Source organism: Phaethon lepturus, unplaced genomic scaffold (assembly GCF_000687285.1).
Source record: "Phaethon lepturus isolate BGI_N335 unplaced genomic scaffold, ASM68728v1 scaffold4175, whole genome shotgun sequence".
Taxonomy (NCBI): domain Eukaryota; kingdom Metazoa; phylum Chordata; class Aves; order Phaethontiformes; family Phaethontidae; genus Phaethon; species Phaethon lepturus.
Window position 1 is genome coordinate 1 of NW_010539708.1, and position 14,149 is coordinate 14,149.

Below are 14,149 nucleotides of genomic sequence, written 5' to 3' on the forward strand. Positions count from 1 at the left end.
CTGTTAACCAGGACTGCTGATAAATGATGCTACTGTTTATTTTCGAAGTTTATTCTACTTTTAAAACACTATCATTGAGGCTTTGTGAATTTTGCTTTGGCACAGAGGATAAGGAAGGGAGGAAGGAACTGAGAAATACCAGCGTGTACTACTTTCACGATATTACTTGTAGTTATTCAGCAGAAAGCTGGCAATGCTGTTAATTTAAATATTTATGTTTACAACAGCTTGGGATGAGTTAAGGAAGATTGGGAATCTGAGATGTGTTTCACCTCTCACCTCAGATCATGCACTTTTTCCTTTTTTTTCTTTCCATCCCAAAAGATATCTTTTAGGAAGGTACAAACCATCATAGCTACTGACATTGACAGACACTTCGGAATTTCCTATACTTATGTTTTTCAACATTTACTAAATTTTGCATAAGATTTCAAAATTTTACTTTTTTAACTGTGCTAAATGTATATGATTTTAAGTGCAAATTGATTGCAGTGAGGTTGAGTGGCATACGCAGTATTTTGAGTGTTGGAGTCTCAGCTTTGTCATTGAAATAAGCAGATATTGCCACGACTGTCTTCTGAACCATGCACTTGATTGTGGACTCAGATGGATGGACCAATAGCACAGTCTCTCATGGTACATGTAGGGTTCATGTATTTTGCCTCTGAACTTACTGTGACGTGAGCATGACAGCAACTACTGTCATTTTAAAGACAGCAAGAACTAGGAAGCTTTCTTCCACAAAAATATATGTATGTATTTCTCTCAGTGGCAAATGTACAGTAAAACAACCTTTTGGAGATTTAAAGTGAGATAGCATTGTAAGCTTATCGCTATTAGGGATTTTTTGGATGTTCTTATAAAGGGTATTCTAGTAAATTATGTCTAGAAACGTTAAAAAATGCAACTTCTTTAAGGTGTTAGCTGTGATTACTGCTCATCGCTTTGTTAGAGCATGGTTGTCGTTATAGGAACTTACTGCATGTCTTGCCTTGAAAACCATCAAATGTTTTGCCATAGATTTCACTGATGTGGTTACAGGAACTGTATGATTGGGATTTGGGGAGACTGAACATTATCATTATAACAGAAGATGATTGCATGAGGTAACTGCCTTGCTGACTGCTTGTGGTTAGGAGCAGAGCGGTCTTCTGCAACACATTTGCAGTTTGTACTTTTTTCTTCATTGTTGACTTGCAGTGTAGTCTTTTCTGCTACTCCAAGGAGCAACAGGACTCAGTATTTCAAGGGTGAATTTATATAAAACTAATGTGCATCTTGCATTCTAATCTGTGTTTGCTGTGGGTTTTTTTCCCCTTTTCAGGAGGATACAGATCATAATTATTATACTTCAAGGACGTATGGTCCGTATGATTCTACCAGCCGGGATTTGTGGGTCAATATAGACCAAATGGAGAAAGACAAAGTAAAAATTCATGGGATCCTTTCCAATACCCATCGGCAAGCAGCAGTAAGTTGTTACACCTTTTTCTTCTTTGACTGACATGGATATTTTTCACCAGTGACCAACACAGTAGTATTACTAAGAATTGTGATTGCTGTTCACAGAGCTGTATCTTTCAATTTTAGTTAAGCTGTGAAAGTCTGCACAATGTTGCTACCAAACAATTCCAAGTTGCATTTTTGCACATGTTGTAACAGTCCTTCAGAGGTACCGTTATAAATATATTTAAAATTCTCCTCTCTTTTTTAAGAATCACAAGCTATCAATCGATAAACTAGTTGTGTTGCTGAAGTTGGAGGAAATTTTACACTTGAATTCAAAAGCAACAGAACTACCTTCAGGATTAAGTTGCTGAAGTTCAAGTTTCCCATGTATTATATCTGTGTTTGCGCTTCCGTTTTGTACAAGGTGTTACACTTATTTTTTTTCTTTTGGAAGAACTGATAAAACTCATGAGAATGTCATATAGTAACAGAAATGATAGATGGGATCACAATTTCAGGGTGTCAACAAATAAGTATCACAAAGTGTAAATACCAGTCCTGTTTAACTTATCGTAATCATGCTGCCTGGTAAAATGTGTATGAAAATAATGGGCTTACACACTTAGAAGTGAAATGGAATGCTGCCCGACTTAGAGATTGTATCTTCAGATCTCACCTGTGGCTGGAAACTGCACACATAGAAGAGCCAATATTGGCACAAATTAAAGACAGAAAATTACACCTCAGAATTGTGGTTCATGAGATTCTTGTTTCATCCATTTGCCAACTTAGCTCCAACAAAAAGTCCTTGGGTTTTGCCCAAAAACAACAAAGTCTAGTTAATGCCTTATTTAAAAGTTTAAAAAAAACCTCTAGGGTACCTAAAAGTGAGAACTTGTATTGTCTGCCTTGCCTTCTTCATCTGGGATCCTGGTGCTGTGTTGAAGGAGAGAATGGAAAAATGTAAAATAAAGTATAATAAAGGAATTAAAAATACTTACATAAGGTAAAATATCTTTCTCTAATAAAAGTAATCTATGAGGCTTGGGACCTAAACATTAGTGAAACTCTTTTGAGAAATTTTAACCTGTTGTTTAATGATTAGTGAAGAAGGCACTCTTTCATGCCTTTTCTAAGCACTTTTGTTTCCAGTTGCATCCCTGAGATCATACACCTAAGAATGTCAATTCCAAGGAGGACATGGTGTTGAAGTTATTGAAACAGAGGTTTAAAACGAAACAATGCTTTTGGTCTGGGTGTGCGATCAGTGTGGAGGACCATTCAGCATGACAGAGGGGAGCTTGGCAGCATGAGGGCTTCGAAACAAGTGATTTAAGACTTCCCTGCTGAATGTCAGGTGCCCACTCTGTTTTTCTGCCAGCTCTAGCAGAGAAGGTCGTGGTCCCAGTTTAACACACTGATATCCGTCTCTTTTGGTACTTACTCAAATATCTTGGTGGCTGTAGCCATGTCTACAAGCTGTTTTAAAAACCTCTTTTTCAGAGATTTATGTCCCCCATGTAGGATGAAAAAGTACCAGTGAGTCATCCTGTAAGGCTTTATATTTTATTTATGGGTCTATAATTGATTTCTTGTATGTGTCCGAGAAAACAACACCCATGCGTACTACACAACAAAGTTATTTAAAAAAGAGATGAGTTCTCTATAACTGTATAACAATTGTAGAGCCATATATTCTGAGCAGATTAAACATAACAGCAATCTCTTCCCATCTTTTCCATAGAGATAAACTTTGCCATTACTCTTTTTAAAAAAGCATTTTGTACATTTTTCTGTGACTTGGTGATTTACATGTTGATAATTTCTAAAGATTATTCTCCAATTTGAAAGTAGAACAAGGAGTTAAATTAGTATATGCTAAGAATTAATCTTTCTAATAATGTCAGGGATTATTTGAATGCTAAAAATTTTATACTGAATTTGTGTGTTTTCCTTCATTTGGAAGTATGCAATCCTAAGGGTTCCCAGAAGATGCCAGTTCATTTTGCCTCTACAGGAAAAAGTAGTAAAGAAAGGATCCACGAGATGATTTGGCTCTATAAACAGCATAGTCATTGTTTGGGGAAAGTAACATGCAATTAAACTGTCTAGCACTACAGGATTTATATCACTAATAGTGTTACGTTGTTTTTTTTTTCCAGTATATTGCCACCATCTTAACTGTATAATAAAATTTTAGGAGTGTCTTGGATGCTCAGTGTGTTTGTATTAGATTTGATTACTCAAACACTGAACTAGATGGAGGATCACCTCATACTTGTGAAGCTCAATTCCTTTTCCTGTCAGTCCATTCTATCATTTCTGCATGGAGAAAACATTTTTATTCCAGTGGGTTGAAAATTCTGATATTTGTTCTGAAAAATTAGGTGTGCCTTATCTTGTTGGTTCTTTAGTACAGTATTACGTTAAAAAATTGTCTACATTAAACATTTTTATCTTATCAGAATTTAAGGCATCACTTTTTGATTTAAGTCAATAGGAGATATATATCTGGCTTGAGTGGGCATAGGATCAAACATCTTTATTGAAAACAGCTCTACAGCAGTATTTATATTGTAGCAATTTAGAAGACTTAAAAGGACACAGTTGTCTTTTGAACCAGTTTAAGACTTACTGTGCTATTCAGAAAGTTAATGCTAATAGGTAATAGGTAAAATGAACAATACTTTATAGAGGAAAGAAGGAAGGTTTGGTCAGAAAATTGGTGTTTTTAACAGTGTTTGGTAGAACAAGGACATAATTTAAACGGAGTGCATACATAAACATAACATAAACCTCAGCAGTGAAAACTTTAGAACATAAAAAAAAACCTTTGTTTAAGTTAATTAATGAATTGTCTTTTGCATATGCCATTTTGATTAGAAATGTTCAGTTGTATATCCATATTTATGTATATACAGAAAAGGTCATTAGAACCTACCCAGTCCAATTAACACAATTCAAAGGTATTTTGCATTCTAATTAAAAACAAACAAAAAAGTCTAATAAATCCTGTCAAAATTTTGTCTTCCACTTAGGTGGAAAGAAAATCTAATTTAAAGTTACTGTAAATCTTCAGCTGTTAATTTCATGCTAAATAATTCTTTAAACATTTCTGGTGGATGTAAATATAATTCTTCCTGAGAGAAGAAATACTCAGATATAATCTGAAAGTAATAAATGCAGGGTAGAAATAATGGTAGCAGAAAAGAAAGACAAAATGCCTTTTTTTTGACCTTTTTTTTCTTTTTTTAAATGTATGGACTGTTGCCCTTTCGAAGGTTAGGTTTGAGGGACAGTCACCAACAACCCATCTTCGTACCAATTTTTACTGTAGTAACTCCTCCTAAATAACAAATAATAATGGTCTGCATACCCAGTTCCTGTTTGGACTTCAAGCCATCATCGAACTGATGTGTTTTTCATGGGATATTACATTTAAACAGTGAAAAGACCTTCCTGGGATTTCAGCACTCGTTTCTGTCATGACTACTGATTCATTCGGAGTTTAACCAGGTAGCACACCACATGATGATTATGGGTAGCCACAATAATCAGTGAGCTTTGGGAAAGGAGTGGAATAGATGGGAGAGCGCCATAGGCATAGAGGGAAAATGAGCTTGGATTTGAATGGTGATTTATGGAGAGCTTAGGAGAAGAGTGTTCTCCAAATTACAGTTCTCTGCTGTGAATTCAGCTGATAGAGGATAGTCAGCTGTCGGCTGACAAGGGAAAAAAGGTTTTTCTTCCGTTTTTATTTTGCAGTAAGTACCTTAAGTAGCATTTATTAATACTGCTGTTGAATATTTCTTTATAAATCATTTCAGCACCCGGTTAACAGTATAGAGAGGTTTGGAAACTGATGTCACATGGGTTTGATGGAGGGATTGCCTTCCAGTGACCAGCCTTCATCAGATAAGCACCCAGGTAGCAGTAGGCTGTCAGGGAGACCACTTGAATCTGAAGGAGTATTTGGCAGAAGAGCAAACCACCTGCAGCCAAGGGAGCAGGCATCATGTAAAACTTAGGTATTGCTAAGGTCTCTTAAGAAAGAGGCTAAAGCAACATTTTTGTTGGAAAAACTCTACAAATCTTTATTAATTTCTTTCTTATGAGAGAGTTATAATGTCTGTTGATGTATTTAATTTTCTAAAGTCTTCAGTTATGAAGATCCACTGCTTTCACTGCTACACAGAATTGTTTCCAGCAAGGCTCCAATGAAAAATAAAAAGCAACAAAGCAGATGTTTGAAGTGGAGGACTGTTCAGTTTGTTTTCTCTTACCTTTCTACACAATATTGATTTTATTTTCTGGTGTTGTTCCTTTCAGAGAGTGAATCTGTCCTTCGATTTTCCATTTTATGGCCATTTTCTACGTGAAATTACTGTGGCAACAGGGGGTAAGTGGCTTTCTAACCATTTACTTTGAGTAATATGAGAAGAGGTTCCTGCAGCATTTATTTAAAATACCTTTTTTCCCCCCATATATGTCAAGAGATAAACTGCAGCATTTATTTAGGAAATTTTGCTTTCCACAAAAAGAAAATTACAAAATATTGATATGATGAAAAACCTCCATCTGCTCAAGTTGAACTGTTATAAAACCCTCTCAGTGCTAAGACTTTATAGTATTAATCATTTTCTATTTAGGTATTTCCACAGAAATCTTGTGTGTGTGTGTGTCTGGAGCAGTTGTACTTGTGCTGGAGCCAAAACAAGAAGGGAAACTTAGGTTTTGCCTGCATAAGGGCGAAGTATTTGCTATCCAAAGATAAGAAGTGCTGCTAGAAGTACGTAACTTGTCAACTCTAAGGAAGACCTGTTGTAGCATGTTGCCTTGGTGTGGTACAGTGCCTGCAACAGTATGATGGTATTCTTCTCTGTCTTCTGTGGGGTAAGATGGAAGGTATGGCACAGCTTGAGCTCCTGGTCTTGTAGTCCTGGGCATCACTGATGGCTTGTGTTTGGGGCTTTCCCTCCCACCGCTGCTGGCTGCTGCTTGCACTGATCTCCTGTGCTAGGAACAGCCATCAACCCCAGAAGGAAATGAAATGGCATGGATGACAACACATGAGAAAAAGAAGGAAGAGGAGTAATGATCAAAAAATGAAAATAGGAGACAGAGAGCAGCATCACAAAGAGCACACCCACAGCATCGTCTGGTCCTTGAACGTGTCCAGCAAATTCATGGACTCTGGCTGGTGGTGATCTGCCTAGACATGTGGCAGGACAAGCAAACAGAAATAGGGGTCACCGTCACCAGACCCAATCCTACCCTGCCACTGGTCAACGTTTCTCCTTCTCGTGCTATGGGTGATCAGCTGGCCAGGGTCAGGGGATGCCCATGTCCCACTGGAGCTCTGCATAGGAAGGGTATGACTAAAAGATTAGAGAAGAATTGCAGCCAGTGTCTCGACAAGGGTAGGAGTTGGAACAGAGGTTCCTATCATGCTCTGTGTCAGGATCTCCATTTTGCTACTAAAGCAGAAGAATACAAGAGGTGGACAGAGGTGAATAAAGGCTGATATTAAATGGTTGATTTGCAGTCAGAATGATAAAAAAGGATGCAGAATTATGGGGTGACTTCAATACCAGGGTTTTCTCTTCTTGATCAGCAATGACATTTTGATGCTGAATTGGACCAGATGAGCCATGAACTCCTGATTGGAATTTTGAGACTTGTCTGATTTCCATTCTGCTTTGCTTTTAGTTTCATTTTGGTGTTTGATCATCAATGCCTAGTTCTGTATTCTTTTATTAGAGAAGTTGCATTTGATGGGGTGCCAAAATCAAGTGCATTATCTGTGTAGCATGGGGTGGGATGGATCCTGCATGGCTAAAACAGCAGCAGTGGGGACAGTGTTCATTCTGTAAATGCCCCCTTATTCTTACTGCTGAATTTGGTTCCTTAAAATGTCACAAAGTTCACTCTTTTTCCAAGTAATTATTTTTGTGTTGTCAATCTGCTGGGCTTTCACTTTTCATGAAGCCCCTGAATTTTTGCACTGTTGTCACAAATATGCTGCTGTCATCAGTCTCTCCCATCTGCCCTCAGAGCTGTCTAGTAGTAATTTGTGAGGGAAACTTTTTTTTCTTTTTGTGTAGAACATTTGCAGAATTTGGGTGTATTGTTTTCAAGGTTTTGTTTGTTTGTTTGTTTGTTTGTTTGTTTAAAAAACTTGTAAACATATAAGAATCACTGCAGCTGACAATCCATTGACATTGGATTATTGTCAATCTAAATAGGACTTTAACATTAGTCCTTTTACTATAGGCCACTGACATTAGCACAGACATATTTTCGTCTTTCATGTGATGCTTCTATAATTTTCAACCTCAAAATTAAGCATAGAAAAGTAAGATGTAGTCAATAATCACTTTAAAAGCATTGTCTTGATAAAGGTAAGTCATCTTGTCAATCCAGGACAGGATGCAACCTTATCTACAACTTTAAGAGTCCTAAACCCATTTAGTAGGAAAAGAAAGATCTGCTTCTGTCCTAACTCTCTGATAAATGTTTTGCTTTGGCTCCATTTGCAGATTTTGTTACCATAACTCATTGGTGGTGCAGTGTGGCTTACAGCCTACCAGCAAAGAATAAAGACAGGTTCCAAGTCGTTTTTATACTGTATGGTCTACTGTTTCTTGGTAACGAGGATTTTACAATGGCATTACTATTATTAGAGATCTGGAACACCTCCAGAGGTTATTCTGAGATCAAAAGAATGACAGAGTTAATGTGTACAGGAGTCCCACATGACAGATGTCCACTTCCTGGAGAGCAGGATATGATTAATTATGCTAATGACAACACTGCAAACTGGTTTTGCCTCCAAATCATAAATTAAATAACCTTGTTAGAAGGAAAGTTGAGGACAATGGCACATTAAATCCCTGTCACAATAAAAACATCTACTCAGATTGTTTCTGCCATTCTTCATGGAGGTTGTATTGTGGCATAGTAGGGCTTCCAAGTTACTTAAGATGACTTTGAAATTGCTGAGGTGTCAAACTCAACTTTTTCTTTGGTTTAACTGATATTTATTTCCTCTTCTGAATGTTTTGCTGAGCTGATTGTGTTTGACTAAGGAAAGGAAGAATAAGAAGTGAAAATAACTGATTTGAGGGACTTATTTCACTATCGTCCTTACCTTGTATTTGACAAGGCTATTTAATTCATAACTAGGAGGTAAGACAGCTTATAGTATTATTAACATGATTAGTAATTTGTGGTTCTTTGGGATATGGGCATCTATCTCCCCACACGCCTTTAGGGAGACTTTTTAAGGCCATCTCTGGAGAGCTCTCAAAGCTTCATTAATAGTAGATAGGAGAAGAAGCTGAGCTTTGTTTTTTGTGAAGCTTTCTAAAGTTGTGCTCTGCAGGCCACAAGTGCAATTATTTCTGTAATAAACCACTCGTGAGTTAGTGAGTCATGTTGCGAATGTCAGGGAGCTAAGCTCATGAAGTCTGTTGTGTTGCCTGTCACTGATATCCCTAAAAGAGTTCGGTGGCGAACTGTGGAGGTGGGAAAACCCTCTCTGTGTTACAGCTCTCCAGACAGTATCACAGCCCTTCTCACGGGAATCCTTCGGTCTCTGTGGCCACACATCCTACTCAACATGCAGCAATGATTCATACTTGGTTGTATTAATTTTCCATGCTCATGGTAGTAAGTCCCTCTTGTTTATTCTCTGTGGCTCATTTTTTTGTATCAGCCTGTTTTCTAGTGCAGCCTTGTATCAGATACTGTAAATTATTTAGGCATTTTTTTCCTTCTGTGGCATCTCTCATTGACATTACATTTCTGTATGGTATTGCTATGCCTGTAGCAGCATCACAGAGGAGGGTGGTAGCTAACCCAGATTGTTATGGATTTTCATTAAGCCTTATATTTGTTGCCCAGGATTAATAAAGGTTTTCATTTTCTCTTTTGGAATTGCTCCTGATGGTTTGAATGATCAGAGGTCATAAAGGGTCTTAAAGTAGTTTCAGTCTCTGTTCTTTCCATGGAATAACTGAATATTATTGTATATAATCTGTAAATCAAGAACATGCGATAGAACCAAATTGCTTAGGAATATAACATACTTGATTTTCATATTTAACTATAGATATTTGGAAGCAACAAGGGAAACAGTAAATTAAAAAAAATAGTTCTGTATTCTCATATACTGGGAAAACAATAATTTTTTAATGGAAATTTTCTCTAGAATTAAATTATCAAGGAAATAGTTAAGCAGTTGTTTATAAAAGGATACCTTAGGTCTGCCAGATTTTATTGGGCAGTGTAGGCAACTTAGCATGGGTATCTTCAAGTCTTTTTCTTTTTTTTCTTTTTTTTTTTTTACACACGTATTTTGTTTTAAGACTTTTTGCAGGTAACTTTTTTCTCTGTTTCAATAGCAATCATATTTTATAGGTAGCATAATATATAAATATTGCGAGCTGAATTCAGAGGTCAATCTTGAACTGACATAAGTTTACATTATTTTGATGTAGTGGTTTGTGCTGTTGCCTTTTGAATTAGGATGAGTTCAGCAACATTCTTGCTGGTACATCTTTGATTATAATTTTATCATCCACATGATGATTTTAATGAGCCTATGCACTCTTCCTGAATTTATCCCTTGGCAATAAAGATTGAGGATTTTTTTTTAATCTAGATTTGATAGAAAAATAATGTATCATTTTATCAATCATAACTGTGTTAAACACTATGTCAAAGTTTTCCTAATTTTTCCCTAAAAGCTTGAGGAAAGTTTAGTTATTACTGTCGACATTGTAGTTATCTTTCTTATATTGTGTGCCTGTAATGACAGCTGCTTGTAGCTAGCATTGAGTACACTGGTAGAGATTTCAGAGATAATGATACCATCTAAATGTAGCTAAGAGCTTTTACTGTAGATAAATCTGGTTATCAGGTTATTGTATGGGCCTGATGACAGAGAGTTTTGAGGATTTGTAAAAAATGTGACTCCACAAGGCATCCTACGTGTACAGGATTGAAGTCAGGAGCTGAAAACTTCTTGCTCAACCCATGCTGGGCTCACACCCATTATAGACTTCTGGGTGGAAGTCTGTGAATTAGGTTTTCACAGAGATTAATGCTATCCTTGCTCTTGCTCCAGCTCATCTTGTGGACGCAGCGGTGACAACAGAATAAGAAACTCCATCCCTGTAGGCACTGGTAACTTATAGTGACATAGAGGCACGGAAAGATTTCAACAGACTTTGTGCAGGAAACTGCAGTAGGAAACTACATTGTGGAAACCAGTAGTATATCATGCTAGCATGAGCCCCAATATAATGAACAAACCAAAGCTGAGCCCTTTGTCCTTCCATCCCCTATCACTTTGTTTGCTGCAGCCCCAGTCTGTCTGACCCCATTCAGGTCATGAACTCTGCAACAGTCACACTGAATATCTGTTCACTGGAGCTAAGATTAGATTTCTTCTATCTGCTGCCCTTTCATGGTTTTGTCTGTAGCAGGAAGCAGGCAATAGTGGAAACTGCAGTGAATACATAGAAAAGGTGTTTAGAATATGACCAAAGTATTTGTACAGATGAAAATAAAGAAAAAGTCTTCCTCAAATACACATGTAAAACTTGGGGTTAATTTGGGGCTTACCCTACTAAGGGAACCTGTAAGTATATGGTGGCGATAACTTTCCCTTATTTGACACTTTATTTACTTCCCTCTAGCCCTTTTTTCTGGCAGAACAACATCTGGGAGCTCCAGAGCAGATTACATGATCCTGCCAGTCAATATAATGTTTGATTTAGCCAGTCTTTCAGGAATTGTCGTAAAAAAGAAAACCATGTGTGCACCAATGAAAAAATTTACAGTTTTTTCAAAAGTAACTATCAGCTTTGGTTCTATTGTGGATTTTGTTAAGGTTTTCAAAGCCTGCTTCTTTTAAACTTTCTCTACTTCTGGTGAATGTTTTTAGATTGATACAGAAAATTCTGTCATTACTAGAATTTTTTGATATTGAGGTTGCTTGCTTTGAACCATCCATCACGTTTTACTCCCAAAGCCAGTGACTGCTTTGCAAAACAGAAGCTGATTATGAATGTACACTTGAATGTTTCTCTGGCAAATTCATTTCAGTTAATTATGATATCATTACCAAAATGAAATTTTCAGAATTAAAAGAAACTGTTACTACTTGAACATCAGTCCCCAAAATGTAGGGGTAATTACTTTCAGCAAACTAAAAATGGACTGTCTGTGAGATAAATCCTGAAGTTTCTGGTTAATTTTTCACTCAGTCTTAACTCAGGCAATAACTACTGATTTTCAAGTTCAAAGGGAGAAAATAAGGTCTGAATCTAGGAGGGAAAGAAATAAAGGGCAGTAGAAGATTGAAGCATGGTTTGCTCTGGGTCATGAACGTGTAGACCCCAACTAGATAGACTGTACCAGGACAAGAGGATGCTGACCATTCAGGGACAGGATGAGTGAGCGAAGGTGTTCCCTGTTGGAGTTGCAGTAGTGTATTAAGGAGCCCCATGAGGTAAATATGCTGAAAGTAGTTTATACACTGAAAAGGTGGAGTATAGCTGGATGTGGTTTCATTTGACAGGGAGCACTGAATTGTAGCAAGGAGATGGTATTATCCCAGAAGAGCTAGAGGGAAGAAAAACTGCAGGAGAAATAGAGGGAGAAATCAAGCTGGAGGTCACTACTATTAGGATAAGTAATAGCAATTTAATAGACCAGCAATTTCAGTAGTAGTGCCCAGTGGGGAAGCTGTTGTACTGGTGTTGAGGAGCACAGATAAGTGGCACAAGAGAGAAAAATGGGTGTGAATGAAAAGATGAAACTTCAGTGTTACACCTCTATGGCACTCTCTATACTGCATCATGCATGTTGGAAATGAGTGCATTTCTGCAAGTATGTGAAACCGGAAACAAGAATACTGTAGAAATGACAGAAGAATAGAACACAAAAAAATTGTGTTGGGCTTCCATATGGAAAAAATATGAAAATCAGTGTGCTTAATAGTAGGTAAGTTACAGTAGGATAACCATAGAATTGTAGGGGGACTGATTATAAGTTGAACAACGTAAGAGCAACCACCTGGTGACTTCTAGTAGGCAAAGATCACTATCTACTCCAGCAATCTCTGAACATGTCAGTAACTGCCTGGACTTCCCAGGAAAAATTCAGTTTGAAAGACACATTTTCACAAGCATAACTTATAAAATGTATGCTATCAAGAAGTGAGAAGCAAGAAGTAACAGAGAAACAAGATATTAGTATTTGGTGAAGGAAAGCAAAAGAGAACCAAGTGATGCAGTTATTGCTTTGTGAAAGCTTAGCTAATTCATGATGGGTTGATCACTAGTAGTGCTGGAAGGGACATTGTGCAATAGAAGTGCACAGAATCTGAAATAACTGCTATGAGCTCCAGGCATGGCTAGAGACTGCAGGCAAATTTACAAGCAAAACAAATAGATTATATACAAAGGGCACAATTCACGTAGGTGTGCCAACATCTATATCCATGTTTGTCAGCCTAAACTCATATACAGTCAGTAGAGGTGTCATCAATATAGTCAGCAGAGTCAATGAACACTGAAGGCAGACAGTTAAAGTAGGTTGGATGAATTGCATCCTGTGTCTAATTCTCTCTCTGTGTCAATGTGTGTGTGTGTATATATATATATGTTGCTACAAAGATATTCTGGTGTGATCAGCTCATATATGGATGTTCACATTTTTAGATTTATAAAGCTGAGTTGACTATTGAGACATTTCACCCATTAGCGTGAAGAAGGCTACAGAAGTGTCCACCCACCCTGTGCAATAGCAAATGCACAAATACAAGTCAGGAAAAAGTAGAACTCAAAGGATTCAAAGTTGTTATAGAGAAAAAACATGAATCAAAAATATTCTGCATAGGTAGACATCTTATATAAGAATTACAACAAGGAAAGCTTGCAACTGCTAAACCAGTCCAAAGATAGCTAAAATGGTATCTTGTAGGCAATCAAATCATAGCACTGAAAACAAAATACTTTGGATGTTTGAAACAACCTGGAATGCCAAAGATAGCATGTATTGGCCAAATATAACCCAGGATATTAGAAGGCTGATGGGAGTGTATGGGAAGAACAGCAGTAGGAGCCAATAAAAATGTGCAATAGGTTTTGAAGGAGACTAGGGACGGGCCTTTAAACATCAAGCCATGTATTACCTCATTGCTGTAGCTTACTGCTCAGAGAGCTGGAAACTAGACAGCCTGTCAGACACTTCCACAGCAAGCACTGGCCCCAAAGCACTGACACAATTCAGCAGAGCAGTAGGTTATTCCAGCCTGAGACATTAGAAGCAATGACTCCCAGTCATCCTGTAGTGAGTTTCTGGCATTTGTCTGAGAATGGGGATTCAGTCACATATAGACCTGCTGAAGTTGGAGCACACAGTTGAATTTCTAAAGACTGTATTAAAATCTTGTGAGATAGTATTTGATAAATCATCCTTCAGTAGAGGAACATTCCTGAGCAGCAGATGGAAGAATTATTTGAAATAATTCTTATGGTGGACTTACTGCCTGAGCATTTCTACCACTGTTAATAATGGAAGGAGTACCAAAGAAAGAAATAAAAAGGCACCCCAATATTAAATCCCACTGTGATCTAATTAAAACTGCTAATTTTCTAAAACTGAGATCAAGAACTCTTTGTATGAT

The 14,149-nt window shown here is 37.3% G+C and overlaps 1 protein-coding gene across 1 annotated transcript in view; it reads left to right on the forward strand.

Moving 5' to 3' along the window:
• The first annotated feature begins 1,319 nt into the window (after window positions 1–1,319).
• The window catches only part of PLXDC2 (plexin domain containing 2), a 102,831-nt gene continuing 90,001 nt past the window's right edge, over window positions 1,320–14,149 (forward strand). Inside the window, exons 1-2 of the mRNA XM_010287184.1 lie at window positions 1,320–1,471; window positions 5,779–5,848. Coding sequence (XP_010285486.1) covers window positions 1,412–1,471; window positions 5,779–5,848 — 130 coding nt within the window. The 5' untranslated portion in view covers window positions 1,320–1,411. The remainder of the gene's footprint in view (window positions 1,472–5,778; window positions 5,849–14,149) is intronic.